The 26,460-nt window shown below is 34.7% G+C and overlaps 1 protein-coding gene across 1 annotated transcript; it reads right to left on the bottom strand.

Annotated features, from left to right (window-relative positions):
* Positions 1-458: 458 nt before the first annotated feature.
* On the bottom strand, positions 459-25,975 carry LOC120636915 (long-chain fatty acid transport protein 1-like). The gene is made up of 13 exons (XM_039908481.1): positions 25,925-25,975; positions 25,458-25,839; positions 24,217-24,367; positions 21,893-22,130; positions 21,025-21,277; positions 16,911-17,109; positions 14,072-14,182; positions 13,272-13,353; positions 8,519-8,649; positions 7,081-7,231; positions 6,099-6,256; positions 5,305-5,458; positions 459-4,216 (listed from the first exon to the last, which is right to left on the bottom strand). Exons 2-13 carry the CDS (start codon positions 25,619-25,621, stop codon positions 4,056-4,058), a joined length of 1,953 nt encoding a protein of 650 aa, XP_039764415.1. The 5' UTR covers positions 25,622-25,839; positions 25,925-25,975; the 3' UTR covers positions 459-4,055.
* Between the last annotated feature and the right edge of the window lie 485 nt (positions 25,976-26,460).

Raw genomic sequence — 26,460 nt, 5'->3', positions numbered from 1 at the left:
AATACTTACCCGTAGTCTACCTGATATCTTATCAGTTATATCTCCGACAGTAAAAGCAGATGTGGTCAAGTGTCTATGACCCCATCCACAGATTTAAAACATCGAAATACGCATTTCTTAATGTCTCATGCCCATCAGTTTCGATTCAGGACAAACATCAGATAATATGTTGGCAACATAATCGAGAGACATTATTTTGATCTAGATATGAACAAGATGATATCGTACATAAATGGCACACTCTTATGGCAGAACTAACATTTCGTAAAGGTTTAGGAAAGACGAGATAAGTTATCAAGAACTATAGTCTATTCCACGATAGCTAATAATAGCATATGAGATCTTGCGGGATTAATAAAAAAAATTAAAAAAAAAATGTTGCGATAAACATAATGTACTATTAACTTTTGTTAAATGGACTTTTTGGAGTAAGGGTAAAAAGTAAAGAAATAAAAGGATTGTTTTGGAAAATCATCTTTACTAAATAGTCATTTCGCAATGTTACCCATTACCTTATACTTAAAATCTATTAAGTAAACCCTATGTAAAACAGATAAAAACATCACTTCAGTCTTACATTTTGAGACTGGAATGACAACAACAACTATTAACAAACATTTACACAGACCATTATTCAGTAATATTGCAAATTAAACGGCAAGTCTATGATTGACAATAGAAGACCTTTATATAATAAATAAATATAATCAATAGATATATAGTAATCAATAATGCAAATATTCCCTCTTTTGTATCGTCGCCCCTTTAATATATCCAATATATAGTAACTCTAAACAATATTCAAAATAATAAAGTTTAACTAAATCAGTTATTACAAAAATAAAATACTAATGACTGCATTTAGCAATTGGAAGCAATTGATCATACTAACCGTACCTATTTGATTTTTTTTTCTGCTACATGAAACTACAGAAATTTATTGAATAAAAAACGCCACCGCGCTGCGCCGCTGTCCCTCTATATAGGATGCTTCTTATACACCATACGATAAACTTTTGTTTTTTATTAAGCTTTGCGAATGAATAGTAAATAATTAATATTGGATAGATTAAATGAGTCAGTCACTGTTGGGCGACAGTAAAAAAGTCACCGTGTATATTTAATAACAAGATTATTAATAATTTCCGCAATCAAATTCGAATTTAGAGATTACTTTATTAAGATTTTGTGTTGCTTTGTAACACGGAATTAAAATATAACTTAAGATGTATTGAAAAAAATTGTTTAGGTACCTACTGCTCTTGAAAATGCTTTTTAATATCTTTTTATATGTTTGCCTGTTTGAAAATGCATAATATGTAACTCAAATCAAGTTTATTAACGTATTATAAAACTCTATTTTACTCTAAGGTCGTAACTTCATTGTTCGATTAATACACTGCTGACGGGTAGCTCTATCAATAAAATATCTCCAGTTTTAGACATTTCACGCACTCCAAATGCAACCCTAATAAACAATGAAAATGATTTTCCGAATGCATGGCTCTCTGTTAAATAATCAGCTTGAAACACTTTCTAATGTGTGCACATCCAATGTCAGCAGAACGAAGTAAAATAAATACAATATGTCGAGTTCTTAAAATTATGTCTAAGATATCCAACATCGGATCGAGGCTTGAATCTTGATCCAGTCTGTTCCCATAGAAACTTTAAGAGAGCTAATGAAATGATAGCGGCTCATACATACTTTTAAACATATTTAACTTTTGAGAACAGAGTGCCTAGTGTTACCTATTCGATACGTAGACGCAGATACTCTTTCCCAGTATTTTAATTAGATGGCTCTCTCAGAAAATCTCACACTAGGCTCTGTAATTGATTGAAAATCGATCGCTTTGAAGACACCTATTAATACAACTTAGCGAATTCTACTAAATCAGGCCTACACTGAAAATCATTTTAATTATCAATAAGAAACATTTTCAATATTTTTTCCGTATTTCCTACCTCATATAACTCGAAACATGATTTTTGACTTAAGAACAGCAGCATATACTTTAAAATTCAACAAAATATTAAAACAGCTCAAATATATAGTAATACTATACCTATTATCTAAGTATAAAATATAATCACAATACATTATAATAGTACACATTTTTTTTATCTAAGCAAATAGTAGCAGATCTTTTTTATGTAGACAATTCATATTATTAATAATTTGAAAATAAATTCCGAATATAAATGCAATAGAAAAATACAGACAATTCATTTGTACAATAGAACATTTATACGTGTGTTATTCAATACATACAACATATTATCACATAGCAGAAGTATGTCCTACCACCTACATAATATACCTACCTACTTATATGCGAAATGTCCAAACTATGAAAGAGTCAGCCGATACTCAGTGAATAACATAAGGAAATAGAGAAACATATGAAGGCTAACAATAACATGAATCTAGTTTTATCACAAGTTTCAAAATTGTTTAAATTATGAGATTTAACACAGATCTTTTGAAGTTTAAAATGGCGTCATTTGAACTATAAATCAAATGACAGTCGATATGGTGGGTTTGTTTGAATGAAAAACATCTCATATTAACTTCTATTATTCTTCTATCATCTAGTATTTAATTTATACATTGTACCTAAGGTACCTACATATTCAGTTTTATTTAATGCATGATGCATGAAGTTGTGAAGGACGTAAAAGTACAAAAAGTGACATTTCAAAAATCATGTTTCACTTTTCATATTCAGATAAAACGCAAGTTATTATTATTGTTGGGTTGTTACAAATAGCTTTATCAGTTAGCTTAAAATAGTTCCAATAATTTAAATATTGACAACAAAACTTTATAAGTTTTATAGTTTTAATGGTTATAATAAAAAAAAAGCGTCAAATCATAAACTTCTTATTTTGAGAATCATCAGAAATCAGATCTGGGTACAAAGCATTTTAAGATCATTAAACAAATATGTCCTATTTTAAACTACATATATTTATGACTTGTTTTTGTAAGAATAATAAGGTTTTGTAATTTGACAAATTCCTAAGAAATCAATTTAACTATGGTCAGAATAAATTTACAAGTACCTTTATTAAAATGGCGACGGTTGCAGTATTGATAAAGTGTAGAAGTTCCTAAATTTCACTATTTAACAATGTACATAAATTCAGAATTTATGCAAGGTATAAATATATTAACTACACGAATATCATCAGATCATCATTTAAAGATTCTTATAGTATTTTATTGTTACATAAAATATTGTTTAAGTTGGTTCAACTCAGGTATTGCATTTATTTGGTATGATGTGTACAATGTACCATAGATAAATAATAAAATAAGAAGATTGTAATCTCTATGTCGACAAAACAAACTTTTAATATTTATAAATAAATTGGAAGATGATGACAATGTAATTTGTCTTACAGGATTACCGTCCCACCGCAGTAAAGGCCTATTGCAAGAGAGAGATGATTTTCTCCTAAGATGTAAGAAGATTAAATAACTGATTGTGGTTATTCAAAAATTCAAAAGAAAATTCATGACTTAGGGGTATTGCAAATTTATATTTGCTGCTGCTTGCTAGCTGTTTCACAATGGACTCACATTTCTAAGAATAGCCGTAATAATTTTGGATGTTTGCAGAATATTTCAAAAATATCAGAAATATGACCTAAAATCAAAACCACTCTACTTTAATACAATTTGTATTGCAAATCGATATCAACAACTGTTAAATAGATGGCTCTAGTTATAATATACTAAGCTATAACAATAACCCCACTACGTATGAATAAAGTTTTCCCCGAGCTTTATACTGATGTAAGACGTAAGCAATCTTCCTTTATTTGTTATCTATGACTATCTTAATTTTTAAATAAAGAACAGAATACATCAGTAATCCCACTCAAAAACAATATTCACATAAAATAATCTTAAAACCGATGGTAATAGAAGTTAAGAAACTTGAAAAGTAATTTAAAACCTTCACAATTTATGAAATCTAGAAATGGAACATAATATACAAAATAGAATTCGAGTAAAAACTAAAGTCTTTAATGTAAACACATAATCACAATCTAATTTGCCCATTGCTAATTCTCTGGAACTCCTCTGGTCCTAATGAAAGATATTTGCCATTTTTCAGATCCAAATAGTAAAGTTTGTCACCTTTTACCATGCTCGGGTCGAAGCCTTCCTTTTGTAAATCAGTCTTCTTCATTTTAAAAGTACCTGAAGTCAAATATGAATATTGAAAAAATCGGTCGAATAAATAACCAATAAATATTGAAGGAGAAATAAGTAGGGCTCATTACACGAATTAGTTAAATATCAACTAAGGTACCCAGGGTAATTAAGGAATGACCGTAAAGAAATATTTCACGCGGAGTTCGATGACACAAAAGTCATTTAATAGAACGAGTGTTATCGATTCAAACTCGGCAAAATCTAGGGCATAATGTTGAAGTACAGGTACATTTGATACTGGTAAGTGAGTCAGAAATATTCCGAAAATGGGAGACAAAGGGGGTGTTTAATATAAACCAAGAATTTGTATTATGTTTTCATTTTCATCCCCGAGTCTCATTGTATTTACGAGATCGCCCTCTCAAAAATTGCATAAGGCCTAAAATATAATACGACAATTAATTCTCACGACAATTAATACATTTCTCCCTTTAGACGTTCTCTACATATAATAGTACCTAGGTATGAACACATACGACCAGAAAAACAAGTGAATCCTATTCTTACTAAAGGAGAATGAACCGAGGCGTAGACAATATATTCGACCAGGGCTTATTATGTATATCACCAGAATAAACATTGAGACATTAAATGGAACTGTTTTGAATGATTTGAAGATCAAAATATGACTTTACCCGGTGTTGGGTACACCCCGCAGACATTGTCCTGCCCTAAACATAAAAAAACGTGCAATCCGTACGGGAGCTCTGGTGTTGCACTCGACCGTACTAATAGGGAGTACTTCCTCTAAGCGGGTGATCGTGCTCGGGGACCGAGGTCGGACTATTCATCTTTCGATTCTGTTGTTGTTGTTCATTTTTTATGAAAACTTCAGTATCGCGATCTTTATGGTTCCATCTAGTTAGGTAATATGAAGTAATATGAAGACCGCCACAAATCTGATCACAGCGCCAACTACCGGAAGCTAATATCCAATCATAACCATCCGGGAATCCAGGCAAACACACACAGAAGATTTCATTACAATCGGTACAACCGGAGTTTAGTGATGAACTCGTATATGCGTACAGGAATAACATATCTAATAAAGATTAGAAAAAATGGAATGTTACCCGTCATGTCGAGACTAGTCATTACTCTCAGGAAGACGGGGCGTGCGTACGGCGGAAGGTCACGTGCTAGATCTTTAGCCAGCTTGTCCAGATCTAGAGAGTTGTTATCATCTACGATGCCGCACATTCCTGCACGACCTTCTATATTTGGCACCTGTGTAACAAATAATTATCGCTTTATCGCAAGTACTAATGGAAAAATCAATGTTAATCTTCTTTATGCGGCTTTTAAAATTGGTTACCTATATAAATGGTAATTCGATATACAAATGTCATAATAGTTAGGGTGTCACCATTTAAAAATATAAAGGTGAGAGACATTACAATGACAAACCATAGAAAAGGTTTAGTGGCATACTAGGTAAAATTGTAAAGAAAGTGATAAACCGTTGAATGACGAATAAATGGTTAAACAATTCGGAGTTGTCCTAAGCAATCATAGAAAGGTTTCTTTGCTAAACTTACTCCTCAGCCCCTCAACTTAGAATTGTCTTCAGCAATCATTCTTCGTGTATCCTTCATGCAATGGGAAGCTTTCAAAGTACAACAATGATATCATCGTACTTACTTATCAAGTTGAGTATGACAGGCTCGAGTTGGGGTGGTCATATTCAACTTTGTTAAGTAAATGGCGTGTGTCCTGGAACGGTTCCTTAATGCAATGGGACACTTTCAAAGTATAACAAAGGCAACAGAGTCCCGTCCAAAGTTAAGTATGGCCGCCTCGACTTCGTTAAAATCTGGCCGTACGTACTGGAACGTATCATTCTTTCATTAGTTCACACAGTACCTACCAGTACACCGTAGACGACAGCGTCCCGTTGGTCAGCTATGTTGGATATGACTGCTTCAACTTCGCTGGTGCTTACGTTCTCGCCGCGCCAACGGAAAGTGTCGCCAGTGCGGTCGCGGAAATAGAGGTAGCCGAACTCATCCGCGACTAAAATGTCACCTGTGTACAAACGTCACCTTCTTAAGCTGGTTAAGAAGTAGTATAATAAATATAAATAAATAAATATATAAATATACTACGACAATACACACATCGCCATCTAGCCCCAAAGTAAGCGTAGCTTGTGTTAGGGGTACTAAGCTGACGGATGAATATGTTTATGAATAATATACATAAATACTTAGAATATACTTGTATTGTACTTTGGTCTCCGGGGATCTAAGAGGTCGGGCATATTTATTGAAGGCCGATTGCCGTAGTTTGCAGCGACCCAGCTTTCTGAGCTCAAGGCCGTGGGTTCGATTCCCACTACTGGAAAATGTTTGTGTGATGAGCATGAATGTTTTTCAGTGTCTGGGTGTTTATATGTATATTCTAAGTATTTATGTATGTTATTCATAAAAATATTCATCAGTCATCTTAGTACCCAAAATACAAGCTAAGCTTACTTTGGGGCTAGATGGCGATGTGTGTATTGCCGTTGTGTATTTATATTTAAATTTTTAAAGACGACTACGACTTTATTCGGTAATCTGACATTTTGGACCATTCAGAAACCTCAACCATGCGTCAACCATCGTCTATAAATTGAGAAACACTTCACAGGGAATGCAAAGAGCACATTCTGAAACATGCCGCCCTTTGTCCATTAATTTGAGGCATAGGTTTTAAGCCTCGTGTAACTGTAATAACACCGGCAACTAAGTCCTTCACACCGGAACACAGGATTGAACAACTTCTGCTAGCGCCAGAAAAAATCGCGGCGGTATCCCTGGATGAGTTCTGTCACAAAACGCTCTACATTATTTAAAACTAATTCTTACCCGATATGAAAGCAGAGTCTCCTTGCGTGAAAACGTTTCTCACGATCTTTTTCTCGGAAGCGTTTTTGTCAACGTAACCCAGGTATTCGCGCGTGGGGTTATTGGGTGAAATTTTGCCTATGAAGACACCAGGCTCGTTCGCTTGCGCCAACTAAATAGGGGAATGTCAAAGTCGAAGTCAAAAATATCTTTATTCAAGTCGGCCCATATATGCCACTAATGTTGCGTACATTACACGAGATATGTGTACCTACACGGTAGTAAGATAATGGTGATCACGAAAGTTCCAAACTCGTCCTGGCCTAAAAATAAGCCCACAACAAACTTAGCCGGGTGTTCTTCTTTTTATTACCATCTCACATTGTTATTTAAAATTATTCGAAGATCCTGTTTAGAGCAATAATTCACACCCAAGCTTTTCTATCGATCACGTAATCTACAATAGGAATTTTTTATAATTATTGAATTCTAAGATTATGAATTTTATGTAACCTAGTATATCGCACTGCAAACTTATTCTTACTTCTAATGTTCAAATTATTGCAGTCAATTTTTTTCTTAAATTAGAAATATTTTTATGAGAGTTTGTTATTAAATTTTGAAATATAATATGTATTGACTATAGACTGTCATTATTTTAAAATGTATTTTGAAACGCAAGACACATACGGTAATATTTATAGTTATTTATATTCCTTCTCCAAAATGTAAATAAGTCTGACCCGACTCTAACATTGCGCCTTAATGGATGCATAATCGAAATGCATGACAATATGTTATTAAAATTCTATAATGGTAATGTAACTGCCTCGTTGATTGTGGTTAGCGTGTTCATTTACTAATAACGGGGACTTGGGTTCGATTCCTGGTCACATATAAAAAAAAAAACCTGTACAGAAATTGTCACAGCAAAAGAATAATTTCTTTATTTCAGGCAAAGCCCATATTAATACATTAAAAATAACATTTAGTATTACTTAATATACAATATCGAATTAAAAATTAAAATAACAGTATAAATTTATTCAAATGGCATGTCAAAGATATAAAATTAAAAGACAAAATAAAAAATAAAAATTACAATAAATAATGTTAATTATTAATTTTAAAAAAATAAATGCCAAGTCATCAATTTTCGGTTAATCAATCAAATGAATATGCTATGGTTTAGGCCCGCTAATCCGAATTGGAGCAGTATGGAGGGTCTATGCTCTCAATTTCTATGTGATAAGTTCCATAGACATCTACAGAGGAATTGCCGACTTTTAAGGAATTTGTTTAAACCGAAGCTCTTGAATAAGTCGGAATTGTAGTTTTGGGGGAATGCTTTATATGGGGGATTGTTTTAAATTATGCAAGTGCGCATTTTTGTTAATATATAAATATTAAGTCTATGTTATGTATATCATAAAAAAAAGTATATGCATATATCATTTACCTGACAAAGTCCATGGGAATCTCTTATAGGCTCGCCAGTTTCCTGGTCTACTTTGATGATAGCAATGGGATATATTTTCGGGAAGATCCGTGACACAAAACCTATAGCTCCCGGTGTCCCGTCCGTGTTAGCTATAAAACAATAAATGAATATTAAAACATGTAACAAACCGAATGTATAAATTAACCCCTAGGGTTCAAGAATGTATGCAAAAGGTCCGTGTAAACAAACATTTGGGGGACAAAAGGGTCAACAATTGCAGACCTCATTTAAGTTATCCGTGTCTTAGTGGAAAGGGGAAAAGAAAAAACATTTGAAGTTGACTTATTAGCAAAAATCCTATCATCATCATCAATTCAACCCATTACCGGCCCACTACAGGGCACGGGTCTCCTTCCACAACAAGAAGGGTTTATAAGCCCTAGTCCACCACGCTGGTCAAGTGCGAAATGGTGGACTTCACACGCCTTTGAGGACTCTAAGCCGTGCAGATGTGATGTTTTCCTTCACCGTTCAAGCGAGTGATATTTTACTTACCTAAAACGCACATAACTTAGAAGTTAGGACAAAATGTTATCGTACTTCTGTATTTAATTACAAATAGAATATTTTTTTTTACAATGTTATAAATGTTTAATATACATGTCATAAATGTCATAAATATAACTGTTATAAATTTTTGGTATAAATGTTATCAATGTTTATTACGGCAGAACGGCTAAACGGATGTGTACGGAATTTGGCACTATATTTTGGAGTAGCACGTGGACTACCTATTTCCCGGAAAAATCAACATCTCCCGGATAGACACGTTTATTTTTTACAGCGCAAAAGATCGATTTAGACCGAGAGATCTTTAAATCGAGAAATCGAGATTATTGCACAGTGCTACCCACCACTGTATGTCATATTTCCGAAAATAGTATAGGCATACAAATCAAATTACCACGCGAACAAATTCTCGGGAAACTATTTTTTGAATTGTTTACTACATGTCAAAAAAAACTAATAAATGTTCAATCGCACACGAATCCTGTCATTGTACGGTAGCGCTATTGCACACAACCGATTTTATGATCAATGTATTTGAAAATAAATAAATATCACAAAAAACATCTAAATTATACAATATGCTAATCTACTCTAGAGATGTATATAATACATTATTGTCATTGTTAATTCTTAATGCGTGTTAACTAAGTAAACAAAAGGTAGATAACAATTGCGGTCAGCGTGGATCAAGGCAAGCCCTTGATCATTTTGCTAAATGCCGCCCCCGGTCTATTTACATAGTTTGTTATTTCTTTTTACATTCAATATTAAAGCTTCTCAGAAATATTCATAAACCTTAAAAAGATCAATTAATCTTTACTTGCTGTATAGAAAATGGGGTTTTAAAAGATATCGATAGACGCGAGGCGCGGTGGTGGCGAGGCGGCCGGCCGGTTACGTATGCGTGTAAATTACGTTATTTATTGGCGACACATTTGATGAAAGAAATATGTTTACGTACGTTATGTATTTATCCGAACCCTTATTATGAAAATGAATAAATATGTTGGATTGAATATTTGGCACCAAAAAAAAGCAGGGGTCGCGAAAGTATTTGTCTTATTTATTTATTTATTTAATCATTGTAAGGGGTTCGTATTTGTTTTATTCCGACCGCTTTGTTTTGATAAATTTAAATAAATAAATATACTACGACAATCCACACATCGCCATCTAGCCCCACAGTAGGCGTAGCTTGTGTTATGGGTACTAAGATCACTGATGAATATTTTTATGAATAATATAAATAAATTCTTATAATATACAGATAAACACCCAGAAACTGAAAAACATTCTTGATCATCACACAAATATTTTCCAGTTGCAGGAATCGAACCCCTGGCCTTGGACTTAGGAAGCAGGGTCGCTGCCCACTGCGCCAATCGGGCGTCAAATTTGCCGTTTGGCAGTTTGATGGCGTATATATTTGTATAAATTATTATTGTAATTAAAGTTACACTGACCAAGTAGTAGTAGTTACTTATATGTAATTAATACCTATACAGGTATCGAATGAATTACATAATATAATTTTTAATAATGAAATAAATTATACTAGGTACCTATAGGTGTTATAATCATAATATGCCTTTATAAAAAGTTTCTATTTATTAAAACTAGCTTGTAGTGTAAGCATAATAATTGCTACATCTGTTAGTCTATTCTTTTTGATATTCTTTCTTTTGTTTTTCTAAATTTAAACAGAAACTTCTTTAAGTTTATTTTATGTTAAAAGGAGCGGGTACTAACCCGCATGGTCTGAGGTGACCTTTGGATTAAATTATATCGGTCAATGTCTGTAAGCGACGGTGAAGCTTGCGAATGTTTTCACGACCTCCTTGACGCAGCAGTAAGCTCTGTGTCTCTTAGTTGGAGGTTCCAGTTCTGTCCACGCCAGGGATAGTCTTGGGAGTTTATATTTTTTTTAATTTTCTCTGCTCTGCTCTGGTGGGAGGCTCTTAGGTCGTGGTTACCACGCAACCGACAAAGGCCAAGCGATTTAGCGTTCTGGTACGATGGCGCGTAGAAACCGATATGGTTTGAATATAACTGTTATACAGTGGCGTGCATAAAGGATATGCACAGGGTATGCAGATGATATAAAATGAAGAAAATCTCCAGTACTAGTAATAAAAAACATAAGGATAGGCATTGTAAGATACATAAAAAGCCTACCCTTAAGTATTTTTAACTCGTACTGGAGATTTAAGTCCAAATTTTATATCATCTGCATACCCTGTGCATACCTGCTATGCCCTCCACTGCTATTATACCCCTAACAGATTAGCCCGCTACCATCTTAACCCGTATCATTTCTAACCATCAGGTGAGACTGCAGTCAAAAGCTAACTTGCAGTTAAAAAAATGTATTGCTAAATGTATTGTATTCAATGACAATATATGCATTCCGCGTGTATACCTTGAAATTGAACAATGAAGTATGGTATTTTAATTAAGACAGGCTTGTAAGTGGATTATGCATTCTTGGTTTTACAATAACTTGACCTCTACAGCTCAGTGATGCGTTCTGTGGTATAACGGTCTTAATGGTCCCGGCTTCGATTCCAATCGATTGCCTTAGATCAATTTTGGAATTAATCTTTACTATGTATTGGATAGAAGCAGGCGTTACTTTTCGGAATTCTATGATATGCCTACTATGAAAATTAAGCGTAATTAGCTATACTCTGCGTTAAGCAAGAGAATCTGTATGGTGTAATTTATAATTTCTTCAATCTTTATACTTACCAAACAGATAATCGGCAACGCACGTTACGCTCCGTTACCAGAGCATACTTAGGAGATGTTGAGAGATTACAGAATCTCCTGCTTTACGCGGAGTACAACAAATTCAGCCTTATACTGAGTCTTTACTATATATGGAACTGGAACGGAAACCTGCAACTTTGTCTACGTTGGATTTCTGATTTTTTGAGAGTAAGAAGTGTTTCTATCGCGCCATACCGTGCCCTGCTACCCTACTCGCCGCCGTATTCTATGTGACCGGGACGTTTTAGCTAAATATCGTCGATTATTTAACAACTTATTTAAAGACCTCCTTAGCGCAGCGGTAAGCTGTGTTTTTAAGTCATTGAAGTGGTTGAAACTGTTACATATTTAGGATTACATATAGATAGTAAATTTAATTGGAGTTATCATATTGAACACGTTTGCAATAAGCTTAGGCAATTTTTAGCTAATATAATAATTCTAAGAAATCGTATTCCCTTCAAAATAAAATTAATATTGTATAATTCTCTAGCTCAATCATATATCCAGTATGGTTTGAGCAGTTATGGCCGTACATATAACTCTTATTTAAAAGAAATATTCAAGCTGCAAAAAAGAATTTTAAAAGTTATCCTTAACAATAACCATAGTGACTATTCCGAAGCTGAACTTTTTAAACAGTGTAAAGTTTTACCAGTGCATGTACAGTTGAAATATTCAATTTTGAAAGAAAACTTTTTCAATAACATATACTGGAACAAAGTACAACATCCTGTATGCACGCGGGCCGTCAGTCGAGGCCGGTTATGCACTTCGGGCGCGTTCAATAGGTATGGCGAGCGCACGAACGTTTACCTAGTTCCTCGCCTTATTAATGAATTACCCACTGATGTACGAGACAATATTAATCCTCGTAATATTAAGAAAAAACTGAAGTCCTTCTTTTTAAGTAACTTGTGATAATTTTTATACACAACATGATAAACTGGCAATAATGTTCTGTAGTAACGTACCTAGATTTAATTCTCTGTTAGCATATATTACAAACCTGCGTGGTTTTCTGATGCTAGCTATAAGTATTTTTTTATTTTTATTGGAAACTTTATGTAATAAATAAATAAATAAATAGTTAACACACGAAAAAAGAAAAAAAAAAAAAAAAAAAGTTAGAGGTCCCGGATTCGATTCCTGATAGTGGCAATGTGGGAATTTTAACTACTGAATTCTTTTCGAGACTGGTCTGGTCTGGCGGGAGGAGGCTCTGGCCGTGGCTAGTTACCAAGCGTTATTAAGCGTTCCAGGACGATGTCGCGTAGAAGCCGATTAACGATATGGGTTTAATATAACTCCCATTCTTCCGTAACAGGTTAGCCCGATAATCACTTATAACCAAGAGAGATTGCAGTCAACGGCTAACTTCTAGTGGAAAAAATAAAAAGACTTGTTATTAGAATAGGAACAATTTTCTTACCTATATTTGCATTTCCTTCTGTGGCACCGTAAAACTCTGTAACGTATTTGATGTTAAATCTTGTAACGAATTCTGTCCAAATCTGTAATAAAACATAATTCGCTGTTAATATAATGACGATTGTAAATTTTACTTGGTTTTGGTTTATATAAAACATCCGTATTTACTCTCTAGCTCAGGGGTTCCCAAACTTTTTAAGCCGCACGCACGCACGGAATTCTTAAAAAAGAATTAAGAAAAATAAAACTATGCCGACAATGGGATGGCTGAACTTGGCGCACATTTTGGAAGGCTTGCTCTAGCTGGTTCTATTAGGTATACGTACGAATAAAGTTATATATATATATGTGTAATGAATTATATAGGCAAAATATTTCTAATTTGTGTTACATTATTGCAATTTTCTTAAGGATATCCAATTTTTTAACATGAATATGTTACTTTGTTTACTTTTTTTTTGCGAAGGAATGGGTTAAAATCGCTCCATTACTTAAGCAGCCTATTGTACAAACAAACTAAAATATCATTCCTGTTTATAATATTAGTAACTGTAGGTAATTGTTGGACCCAGCAAATGGCCCTCGAAGCACTTATTATCAGAGCAACACTTATGGAATGCAAGGAACACGTCTTGCAAAATGCCGCGCTGTGTCCATCAACTTGAGGAATGTGCCTTTAATTAGGCAACTACACCTCTCAACCGAAACAAGACATTGCAATAATGCTATTTAGCGGCAGAAATAAGCTCTGCCACAAAAAGCTCTACTAGCGTTAAAACTACTGCGATGTATAAGATTCACCTGTGGCCTCAGTCCATTGCCGTACACGACGCGTACGCTGTGCTGCTTGTCCGCAGGTGATGGGGGCGTGGCCAACACGTAGCGGCACATCTCGCCAATGTAGTGAGCGGCCTGAGTACAAATCATAAAGTCAAATACTTTTTATTCGAAACGTTCCAAAGTAGATGACAATTTTGATGCGTACATTATTACTATCAATAATAAAATTAAACTACTCTTACAGCCGCATTTAAGATAATATATGCATATATAGTGAGTCAAACATTACATTAATATATTTACCTTGATACGTAGAGATATATACACTTAAATATACATTACATAATAGAATTAAGTATATACAGAATCAGCATTCAGACATTATAATATAATTAGATATTTTTATATCCAAAAACAGTGAAAACGCGCATGTCTCACTTTACATCCGTGGAATGTTGTGGGTGAAAACCATCGCTTTCTCGAACTTTTTCTCATTTTCCCATTTTTTGGTAAACGTTTAGAACATTAGAGGCAAAATAATAACTTTCAACTGTTAAATGTTATGAAATGACTGACCGATTGTTCGAGAAACAACTCTAAAGTGGAGTGGTTTTTGATGCTTCAATATTATTTGTGTATACGCGGTTGCTGTATTTTCTTAATTCTGTGCATTAGACCATGTAATTTTTGGTATATGATTACTGACAGCACACTTAAGAGAACTTTTTATTGTGCTGTCTGTTATCATATACCAAAAATTTACCGCTACAATGAGTTCTGGCCCAAGAGTTCATAAATTACTTTCATTAGTACGAAAATTGTGAGACACCTAATTAGGACACCATTTACGATGTGATGTACCTTGAATCCGATATAGCAATGTACAAGAAATATATAATGTAAGAAAACGAGTGACGTGCAGATACATTCAAAGCAACTCAATGACTAAGAAATCCAACGAGTGTATTGTTACATCGCGTATGTGTGTAGTGTTGAACACACAGAAATAACGCATAAAAATAAAAACTGATTTTTATGATAAGATACCTGTAAGTTTATGCATCACATAAATAACTGAAAAATATAACAGTATACATAAATAACATTCGTTTATTGTAACAGCTACCAAACACATAGCTTGCTGCGCCCCGCGGTTCCACCCGTATTATCAATGGGTCAACCTTTTTCCTATTTGGCCCCATCTGCGTTGGATAGCCCATTTATAGTGTAACTAGTTTCATTCGCGGCTTGATTTCCCTGAACTACCACTATGCTTAAAAACATGTCCATCCCATGCTCTGTGAAAAACAAAAACAAATGTATCCCACAAAAACCGTCCATATTTCGGTGATAAAAAGGAGTCTTTGATGTGCTATTCCAGACTATAACCAATACGTATGCTTAATTTCATCCAGATCCGTTCCGCCATTTTATTTTAATAGTACATATTGTGTTTTTGTTTAGTTATATAAATTGCGAACACAAGCACAACCGGGTCACCTGGTGATTACCAATAATGGACATTAATAAGAATGAAAATGTGACATTTTGTTCACATTTTCATTTCCATTATTGTCCTATGAAAATTATTAGAGAAGCCATCAATTTTTGGCTGGATTGGTTTATCCTCCCCTCCAGCAACACAGAAGTTTTGAAGAAAGGCACTGTTCCACTATTTACGAGCTCGCGTTTTGAATTGATCTGTTATAACGTTTCTTTAAGGACTCATCAATCCATTTTAATATGTGAACTTTAGCCTTACCGACCTTGGGGCATCTAAGACGATAAACCATTGTATGCCAATTTATACAATGTGTCGCGGTTATATTTTTTAACTATATCGCTTTACTAGCAGATGACCGCGTGTTCGTTTAGTGGAAACTTTGAAATATCAAATATATCTTAGTAGTGAGACGATGGCGATATCTACATTCGTAAATCATGTTCAAAGTCGTAAAAGCAATTTTATCTACGTTATTAGATGTTTCAACCAAACTAAAGTAACATTTCGCTTTGCTTCATAATTTATTCTTTACTTCAGATATCATTTGGGATATTATTTACTGCTGAGATATAATGACGTAAGCAGCATTATCCTTATGTCTGACGAAGAAATAAATGTGGCGGAATTTAGGTACCATAAGAAAAGAAAAACATACATACCTATTGTAAGATACATTGAGTATCTTTAGACACAACAGTGAAAAACTATATATTCTCTAAGATTTTTTATGGGAATGCATATGACTGCATAAAATTATGTTTAACTGAAGGCTAGCGCTCCCCTTTTCACATTGGTTCTTATGGAAAATGATAGCACTATTCCTGCAGTAACCCTGCAGTAGCAGACCTGTCAAATTGGTTTGCGAGACTTGTGTATAACAGAATTGGCACTACTATTTAAACTTTGAGAAAAATTTCTGCCAACACTTTCAAACCATAGTGCTCGTTATTTAAGCTCTCAAATTAATATATTTTTATATTTCAGTAATTAAATATTTAACGTCACTAATAGTTATATTTCCTATATAAAATGACGCTTAACAAAATATTAAAATCTAATCATTATAAGATCGTGCAAAAAAATCAACGAAAAAAACGATTGAGACTTTAATATGTACTCTTATGGGCCCTTAATTTTCAACTTTATTTTAATTTTATTATTAGATGTTACAGCGGCAATAGAAACACCCATTCTGTGAAAATTTCTACTATGTATAATACGATTTTTGATATACAGATCGCTGAAAAACACATACGCAGACGGACAGTCGGACAGCGAAGGCTTAGTAATAGGGTCCCGTTGGCACCGTTTACGGAACCCTTAAAAGTAACCCAAATAATATCTATACTAACTTACCGTGGCTTTATACTTGGCACAATCGGGAAAGTATTGCGAGGCGGAAAACTTGGGTTTCAATATGACAGTGCACCCGAAAACTAAAGCCTGTCCCACACTGACCACCCCGCCTGCTGTGTGGTACAGCGGTAGAGGGCAGTACACGACATCGGAGGAATTTAGCCTCATGTGGTGGAGCCCGCAAGCCATAAATACATACCTGAAACAAGAACAAAAATACTGGAGGTTTTAAAAGCAAAACAAATGAATTCAGACAACGCATATGTGAATGAGTTCAATGTAATGCCTAATTTTCTCGGAGTTCTAGTGGCATTTTTGACTGCTGATCACGAGAACCTGCATGATCAGTGATTGCAAGATTTACGCCTGTCGCATTGCTGTCGCGAGATACGTAATCACCCTGCCGACCTGAGAATCCAGGTTCCCTGCGGGCCAACGAAAATTCAATACTACATACAGTAGATTTAGTATCAAGAATTTCTCGGTACCACTCCGGAATAGTGAAATTGGCTGTGATTAACGCCTTTTCCTCATTTCTGAATTAATGTCGTAGAGATACAAACATTGCTCGCTCCATCGGCCGCTGAGTGACTGCGCCTTCTCATGAGGCCCATAGAAAGCAACCACGCTTCGAAGACTGATAAAATCAGAAACGAGGAGATCCGTAAAGGAAGCTGAAGTGGAAAAGGTCTATCGGTTCTCCGGTCGTAAGCGGTCGGTTCTAGGACTGATCTCTTTCCAGCCGTGTCGAATCTACCATTTGGTCGGACGATGAGAACACAGAGTGAACTTGTGTTTGCGTACACACTTGTGTACTTTATAATGCAAGGCTGGCCTAATTGCTGCAAGTCTCTATTAGGCAAACTAAGTAGCAAACTAACTAGTTGTAAAGTGCAAAACTACTGACTACTAATCTTCAAATATTATAATCTTCAGTTATCTCAGGCACAGTGCTCCTCCACACAGGGGGGTTAAGGCCGTAGTCCACCACTCTGGCCCAGTGCAGATTAGTTGGCTACACACACCTTTGAGAACAATATGGAGAACTCTAAGGCATGCAGGTTTCTTCACGATGTTTTCCTTCGCTTTACACTTAACTTTAAACTTAGCATTAATACAAATATTACCTAGGTATGTCTTCATTATGTAAGCTTTTTTATTGTCTGCCTATACATACATTGAAAACGATAGGAGTTTACTGTAATAAATGAATAGGAAAATAGCCATACGTAAATAATAGGTACGAAGGAAATTAAACCTCGAGCAAAAACAATAACCGCAAAACTGACAACCACGAGAAAGTGAAAATTATGTCAGTGAAAGTTAACCGTATAAAGAGGAGGTAGTTTGTACATATATATTAGTGAACGTATTAAACTAATTTTTTGGTCGTTGTTGACTGTTTATGACATACTACATTAACGTAACGTTTTAACATTATTTATGTACTCCCATGGTTTAAACCTCTCTATAAAAGATTCTGAAACAGTCAACATGTCCCACCCAATGTCCTAGTAACAATAATGTTTTCCAATTGGATGATATATGATTATAATAAATACAGAAATCGTGAACACGATTAATATTGCAGTTAGTCAAGGCAGTTAGTCAAAAATTCCATTTAGCAGTTGACAGTAATTATTTTACCTCTAATGTTCTAAACGTTTAATTTAAACTGGGGAAAATGGGAAAACATTGCGATCTAGCAACATTCCGTGGGTGTGAAGTGATACGTGCGCGGCGCGTTTTGACAATGCACAGAATGCAATCATGGCTGAAAGAGGGTTCTGATATTCTTAATTCGGTTTTCAATCGGACTTCCCTTCTGCGCAAGGAGTTTACTCAACAGAGAGCCACATTCTTATCACTCGATGCGTGGTATTTGTATGAATTTCAAAAAAAGTCTTCAGGTATCATCGGACGTTTGGTACAAAAATTCGAATTACGTATTTATTCTTACGGGACCAAAAGTAAAACGTTTCAACTATTACAAACAAAAACACTTCGCATTTGTAATATTAGTTAGGATAATATAAACATTTTAACTGCGCACAGTTTTACTTGAAGACGTATAAATACAGATATAAAAACGAATTCTGAAGCAAAAAAGCGAGCACACTTATCATTGTGGTGCACGTTTCTGTAAATAATAATATCCGCTAGATTTCCTTGAGAGGGGAAAAAAGATCTGTACATATAAAATGGAATACATAATTGTGGTAGCGAGCTGATTTGCTATACTATAATTTCAAATATTATATGCTGTGACATTTCTTGCTTCCATTTTTTCATCACTATGAGTTAGTCTTTGGGCTGGTATGTTATGATGCACTCGTATGTTGTACGTCTTATGTAGGTGAATTTAGTACCAGGAAGCTAAATTAATTGGCGACACGTTTTTATCGGTAGCATAATACCTAACTTCGTCTGGAACCTACCACCAGACAAAAGTTATAAATGGATCTGCCAATGCACAAGTTTAAAGAATTTGTTAAAACACACTTATTACAGCGAGGTTACTATACAATTGATGAATTTTTTAATGACAAGGTTGCTTGGAAGCTTCCGGCACCGCTTTCGGCTCACACAAGATATAAAAATGAATGTTAAAATGCAAAATGTAAATTGTTGATGTTGGAAAAGAGCAACTGCTGAGTTTCTTGCCGGCTTCTTCTCGGTAGAATCTGCCTTCCGAACCGGTGGTAGAATCACTACAAACAGACAGACTTGACGTTTCAAAAGTGCTTATTTTAGGCCTACTTGAAATAAATAAATTTTGAATTTTGAAAATTTTGAATTTTGAATTTGCCTAAGAGTTAATATTGAACTAAATAGAAAAAATAATTACCTATTCTTTGTATTTAGTTAAATATACTCTTACGAATATTCATTTATAACTTTTTATAATTTATGCGTCTCTTTATATTTTTAATACACAAAACACAGGATTCGTGATGTTATGTTAAAATAGATGTAGGTACATGAACATGAAGTAAAAAAAATTATACAACATACTACACAGATTTCTCACATGGTCGCGGATTTTAGCAAATTAAACTTTTATTCTTTATTCAATTTGTTTTATATACCTATCCATACGACCTTTGCCAAATCATATTTAAAAATATATCAACTGATTTATCTCCTTATTATAAGGAGCATTAATCTTTTTAGTTATATACTTGGTAATTATTTGATGATGCAAAAAGCTCAATAATTAATTTTCGTACACAGTAAGGCTGTGTTAAAATAAGACTGCAATCCAGTTTTTATTTTCATACCATTTGCACAATGGTTTAGCTAGTTCTGGGAAATAGTCCGTCAACATTTGAACAGCAAGTTTTTTATTTTTTATTTTCTTTCAAAATATCCCTTGACTGTAATCACACCTATGGTGATGGTTAGTGATGATGCACTCAGAATGCTAGCGGGTTAACCTGTTACTTGCGTGTATGTTAAACCTATGGTTTCTACACGGCATCGAACCGGAACACTATATCGCTTGGCTGCACGTGTATGTCGGAAGAGTGGTAATAAGCCACAGTCGAAGCCTCGGCTCAAGCGAGAGCAGAGAAATTTCAGTAGTTATATATTAGCGAATGCTCCCGCGGGGAATCGAACCTCTGCGCCAGGGAGCTGGTCACACATACAGAAACGACCACGGCAAGGCAATAAACTAACAAAACAAAGAGAGAAACTACGATACTTTTAAGGGTTCCGTTAGGTAGGTGTAAATGAAAGAATATGTTGCGCGACTTTTTCTGTCACAACTTTTTTTAATGATAATAATTAAAAAAGCGATAACACTGGGGCCTTCGAATTCAAAAGTGGAATTTTCCGTCAAGTTTAATATAACTTAATTTATGCATACTCAAAAATTAACACATACACACAAACTCACACACACACTCATTTCTACAAGAAGTACTGTTCCCATTTATATGTCAAGCTATTTTTTTTTCTTATCCAACAGTTAGTTTCTGTGACATGTGCATAATGTAGACTTACTTACTTGGAGTAAATGATTTTATAATTTGGACATCTGTTTTTGTATTTATGAAGGCGCGCAAAGATAAAACAAACTCAACTATTAAAATAATGAAGATTTACGTACCTGGAATTAGAAATAACAGCGGCTTTTGGAAGACCAGTAGTACCAGATGTATAAATGTATAGAAGTTTTCCTTGGAATCCATTAGCATCAGCTAAAGCCCATGGCATTGGCGGAGTGTTCTCCAGTAGTGACGTAAGATCCGTTATACCGTCGCCGGATGCTTTCGTCACAGGATTAGACGGATTAAGGGGCCGGTGTGTGAATTTAAATAATTTTATTAAAGAGCTCAGTTCACTTGATATGTCTTGGATTGCTGTAAGCGAAGTGGTGGATTTCAATAACATAAATACATTCATCATAATCATTATATCAACCCATTACCAGCCCACAACAGGCCACGGGTCTTCCCCCACAATGAGAAGGGGTTAAATCCGTAGTCCACCACGCTGGCACAGTGCGGTTTGCTGGACTCCATTACGGACAGTGGCGTGCACAGGGTTTTTGACCAGGGTATGCATAAAGTAGACGTATGAAAAATCCTTCCCCTTTATGAGTAATACCATTTTTTTAGGGTATGCAGTGCACTGATTACCGAGAACATTATGGAGAACTCTCAGGCATGCAGGTTTCGTCACGATGTTTTCCTTCGCAATTGAAGTTGATATTTTGTTTTGAAACGCACATAACCGGCGCGGACCCCCGAAAAAGAAGCCAGTGTTATCCAGTCTTATTTAGGCTATTGAAGCTTTTAGCTTTTTTAACATCCTCCATCATATCCTTTATCGTTAAAGAGTGGGTAACCAGTGCCCAGAAGTGAATCGGTATAAGACTAATGTCCACTAGTTTAGCTAAGCTGCAGTCACGTTTCACTATGGCTATGTCTCATTTTACGTCCCTATTAGAAATTATAAGGATAAAAAGTATATACCTGATTCATATTCATCGGAAAATATAAGGACATCGCATTTAGCAACATTTATGGAGTGTATTAACGCTTTGCCGCGCTGGTTAGTGTTGATGAGCGGTGTGATTCCGCCAAGACGCGCGTTGCCGAGCCATAGTGCCGGCATCTGGGCGCAATTGTTCACCAGGAGACCGACAATGTCCCCCTTTTTGACCCCAAGCGACTTGAGCACGGCAGACACGCGTAAACTGTAGTTTTCCACCTAGGTACACCATGAAATATTTAAGCGTGTAAAGTAATTTACATACTATGAAAATAAAGCTTCTTTTGCTGTACTCCGCGAAAAGCAAGCAGGAGAATTTGTACGGAGTAATTTATAATTTATTCTATCTTTATACTCCACACCAAAAAATTGTAAATTCTAAATAAACTGAGGATGCTCCGGTATCGTTCGCCGCGACGTCGAAGATCTGTTTAGTGCGGAGTATTAAGATTGAATAAATTTTAAATTATCCATGGAAATTCGAAAAGTAACGCCTACTTCTATCCAACAGTAATTAACATACCTACAAATTAACAATATACAGAGTAACGACCATTTCTTATTACGAGTCCTAAAACTAAATAATCAACGGTGAACGCTATGGTCATTTGACGGCCGACTGGCGCAGTGGGCAGCGACCCTGCTTTCTGAGTCCAAGGCCGTGGGTTCGTTTCCCACAACTGGAAAATGTTTGTGTGATGAGCATTAAGTGTTTTTCAGTGTCTGGGTGTTTATATGTATTTTCTAAGTATTTATGTATATATAATTCATAAAAATATTCATCAGTCATCTTAGTACCCATAACACAAGCTACGCTTACTTTGGGGCTAGGTGGCGATGTGTGTATTGTCGTAGTATATTTATTTATTTATTTATACATAAAAGTTGGAGATCCCGGGTTCGATACCCGGTAGAGACAAATTTGTTTATACATTTTTGAATTCTCTGGTCTAGTCTGATGGGAGGGCTTCAACCGTGGCTAGTTCTTCTGTCGAAGTTCAACAAATGTTGACGATGCTGCGTAGAATCCGATTAGGGGTATAGGTCACTACCATATCCCTAATAGGTTGGCCCGAATACACCACCATTATAAAAAAAATATTTTATTCGACTACAAGTTAGCTATTGACTGCTAACATGATGGTAAGTGATGATGCAGTCGAAGATGGAAAAGGGCTAATCTGTTGGTGTTTTTCATTTATATTAAACCCCTAATCGATTTCTACGCGTTTTAGTACAGAAACGCTTAGTCGCTTAACAGCACGTCCTTACTGTAGGGTGGTAACTAGCCACGGCCGAAGCCAAACAATAAAAAGTAATGCATTGATTGTTCCTCTTTCTGTCTGGTATTTAGGTAATTGGCTGAAGGTAAACAATCCTGCATGCATTTTAAATATACACAAATAGAATATTTAAGTAAATGTTTCGTGAATTTTAAGTAACGTTTACTAAAGTGTTTAACGTGTGCAGATTTTTAAAAGGGTGTTTAAAAAGATAATTATCTTACCCAAGATTGTTTACCGTTTGTGAATTACTTATACCAACAGAATATACATGTTTTAAATTCACTGCCGTATGTGATATCTAATACTTTTAAAAAACAATTCTTGTATATATGTCCATATACAACGTGTAACCGAATTAAGAAATAATGTTGAAGGATGCTTATATATTTCATATAAGTACTTATATATCATATAAGGAATCACCCTGTTGAACTCAAAATATTCTAAGTATTTAGGTACTTATAGCAACCCTATTAAAGATAAAATACCAACACGCGCATCGAACCTTCGCTACGCGACGCGTACTTAATAAACTGACGATGTCACAGTCAGGATTTGAAATGTGCATGTGATGTTAGGGCTGTATCTGATTTCTTTCAGTAAAAACTATAGCAGCGGTTTACTCAAAAACTATTAGGTTTTCAGTTACACAGATAAGTCTCAGAGACAGTACATAATGTTCCTTTAAAGCGGTTAAACTATTTCGGTTTTTATTTACACGTTAAATAATCTGAATTAAAAAAAAAAGCATCAAAGGTTATCTGAGCATCGTAAGTATTATAAAGTTAGTTGATCTGCCTAACAGAAATCAAAGAAACAAGATTTTTTTTTTGTTTTAATTAATGTATAGGTATAAATTAGCATTACTTTGATGATATGTAAGTAGGTTTATATACACAGCAGTTAATTGCTTGTAAATCTTTAGAATATATTAAAAAAGTTATTATTTAGTTAGTAACATTATAGTAATTGAAATTTAAATTAATATAAATGTTGAAGGCAAAAAATATCAAACTTACCTCTTCAAATGTCCACACTTCATTTTGGAATAAGAAACAAGGTTTATCTGGATGCTTCTGTACAGTTTCATGGAATATGTCAGGCAATGTCCAATCTTTTTTTGTAAGTCTTCTTGTCATGATCAAGATTTTGAGGTAACACCATAATGCTCTACAAGATAAAATTCAACATAAACCTTAGTAGGTACTATAGTAGGTACTATAGTAGGTACTACTTGTGGGAGTGTTACTGTGATATACCCCTTGAGGTGACTATTACTTGCTTGCAGCCAGTACTATACAATAACCTACTACTAGGAGCATTACCGGCAAATTTGTTCAAGTACAAGTTCTGATAAGAACCCAAAGCGGAAAGTCATTCTACAAAATGTACTGTGACCCACCAAATCACAATATCTTATCATGATGTAAGGCAATGGTCATCTTCTGGTAAATATATAGGTCTTTGGTAGGGATGTCCATATGCTACGCTGTTAACAAACTAAGCTTAATTTGCTTGTGCTTAAGACAAACGCATTGTGAGAGTTACATTCGGTGTAGGAACACAGTGCTTTTAAAAAGAATAGTAGAGCCTCTATAGGGCAAAATTTTATTAGTACTGCCAGCCTGAGAATAAGTTCACATTTTACTTCAGTTTCTAACATTCCAGTGGAAGCTATGTGTTTTACAGGGTTAAAAGTATCCTACGCTTCCAGGATGCAAGCTATCTCTATGCAATAGTTGACCGCGATTGGTTTAACTGTGCTGTTGTGCAAAGTTAACTATGTCTTTTCCTTAATTCCCCAGTAACATTGCTCCCTCTTGCTCTTCAAGGATGCATGCTATATATGTGCCAAATTTCATCAAGATTCAGCCAAACATAGGTAACTATTCAAATAATATAATCAAGCAGATTTGTCATATTAGAATGGATTAATGTCTTAACAATAAAGAAAAGAAATAAAGAAAATATATATGAGTGACCAATCTTATTCATAGATGTTAAATTTTTCATCTATAATATTAAGGTTAGATACCCTTTTTAATATTAGTGTGGATTCATGTTATTTAATCATCAGAACCACTTTACTGATATGTCTCATACATAATACAACAAACTAATTATACCTTGAGGTACATACTTTATGCTAATAAAAAAACCTACATTACTACCCGTTACCTTTGTACTCAATAAACTGGCCAATACTCTATAAACTTTAAAATAAGATTAATTACATAGAAGTTTCTGAGGTCAATTTTACCTGAGATCTCGTGGTGCTGTTTTGATAGCAATATAACACCATCTTGAGTGGAAAACCAAAACATATAAAATACCGAGGATTGAGGTCACTAGTAGTGTTTCTAGAAAGCCAAAGTACAGCCAAACGGCGATTATCGCCGCCACAACACCGAGCAACGCTATCATAGCAACTGTTTTGCGCGACGAGACGCGACGTACTGACAAACGAAATCCTCGCCGCCGGTCCACCGTGATTGCAATCCAAACCACTTTTACCACGTTGAATTTATCATATATAATTCAAATTGAAAAACTATATTCTTCGCGCACATTTTGTTTTGCCAAGCTACAATTATTTTAATAAACTGAGAATAAAATCCAATTAAAACATTTACACCTATATTCTGAAAAAATAAAATTAGGAGATTTTTAATTACAAACTTTCAATCGTCACTAACATCGACGTTCAAATATTTTAATAGGTCGTACCTTAACTTATGTAAGGTTATCTATTATGCTTGGTTAAATTATAAATTAGTTAAATTATATATGGTATGTAATATTATTTTGTAACGGAAGTAGGTAGTCATTCAATAATCATCCTATTTATCATTTTTAAACAACAATAAAGCGTAATTATCAAATCCGCTGACAAATGACATATGTCAAATGTCATACTCAGCACTTTTTTTTTCTTGTCAAGTTGACAACGACAGCAAATACAGATAAAAGTAAATCATGCTTGTGCTCTGTACAATTAGTATGACGTGAGGATAGTGTGAATCCTATGAGTGACCCAATAAATATTATGATAACTGAGGTGTGACCACCCAAACTCATCATCATCAGAAACATGACGATCAAAATCCTATATTATCAATTTATAAAGGCTTAGAATCTCAGAGTCGTACTGCTATATTTTATTGTTTAAATAAGGTAGGAGACTGTCATCTCTTCTACCTAGTAAAAAAATATCGTTTAAAGTTCGAGGGGTAATCAGTATCCTAACTGGATATTTATTACCA

The sequence above is a fragment of the Pararge aegeria genome, chromosome 3, assembly GCF_905163445.1.
Source record: "Pararge aegeria chromosome 3, ilParAegt1.1, whole genome shotgun sequence".
In the NCBI taxonomy this organism is placed as follows: Eukaryota; Metazoa; Arthropoda; class Insecta; order Lepidoptera; family Nymphalidae; genus Pararge; species Pararge aegeria.
This window is presented reverse-complemented; position numbering and strand designations above follow the sequence as displayed.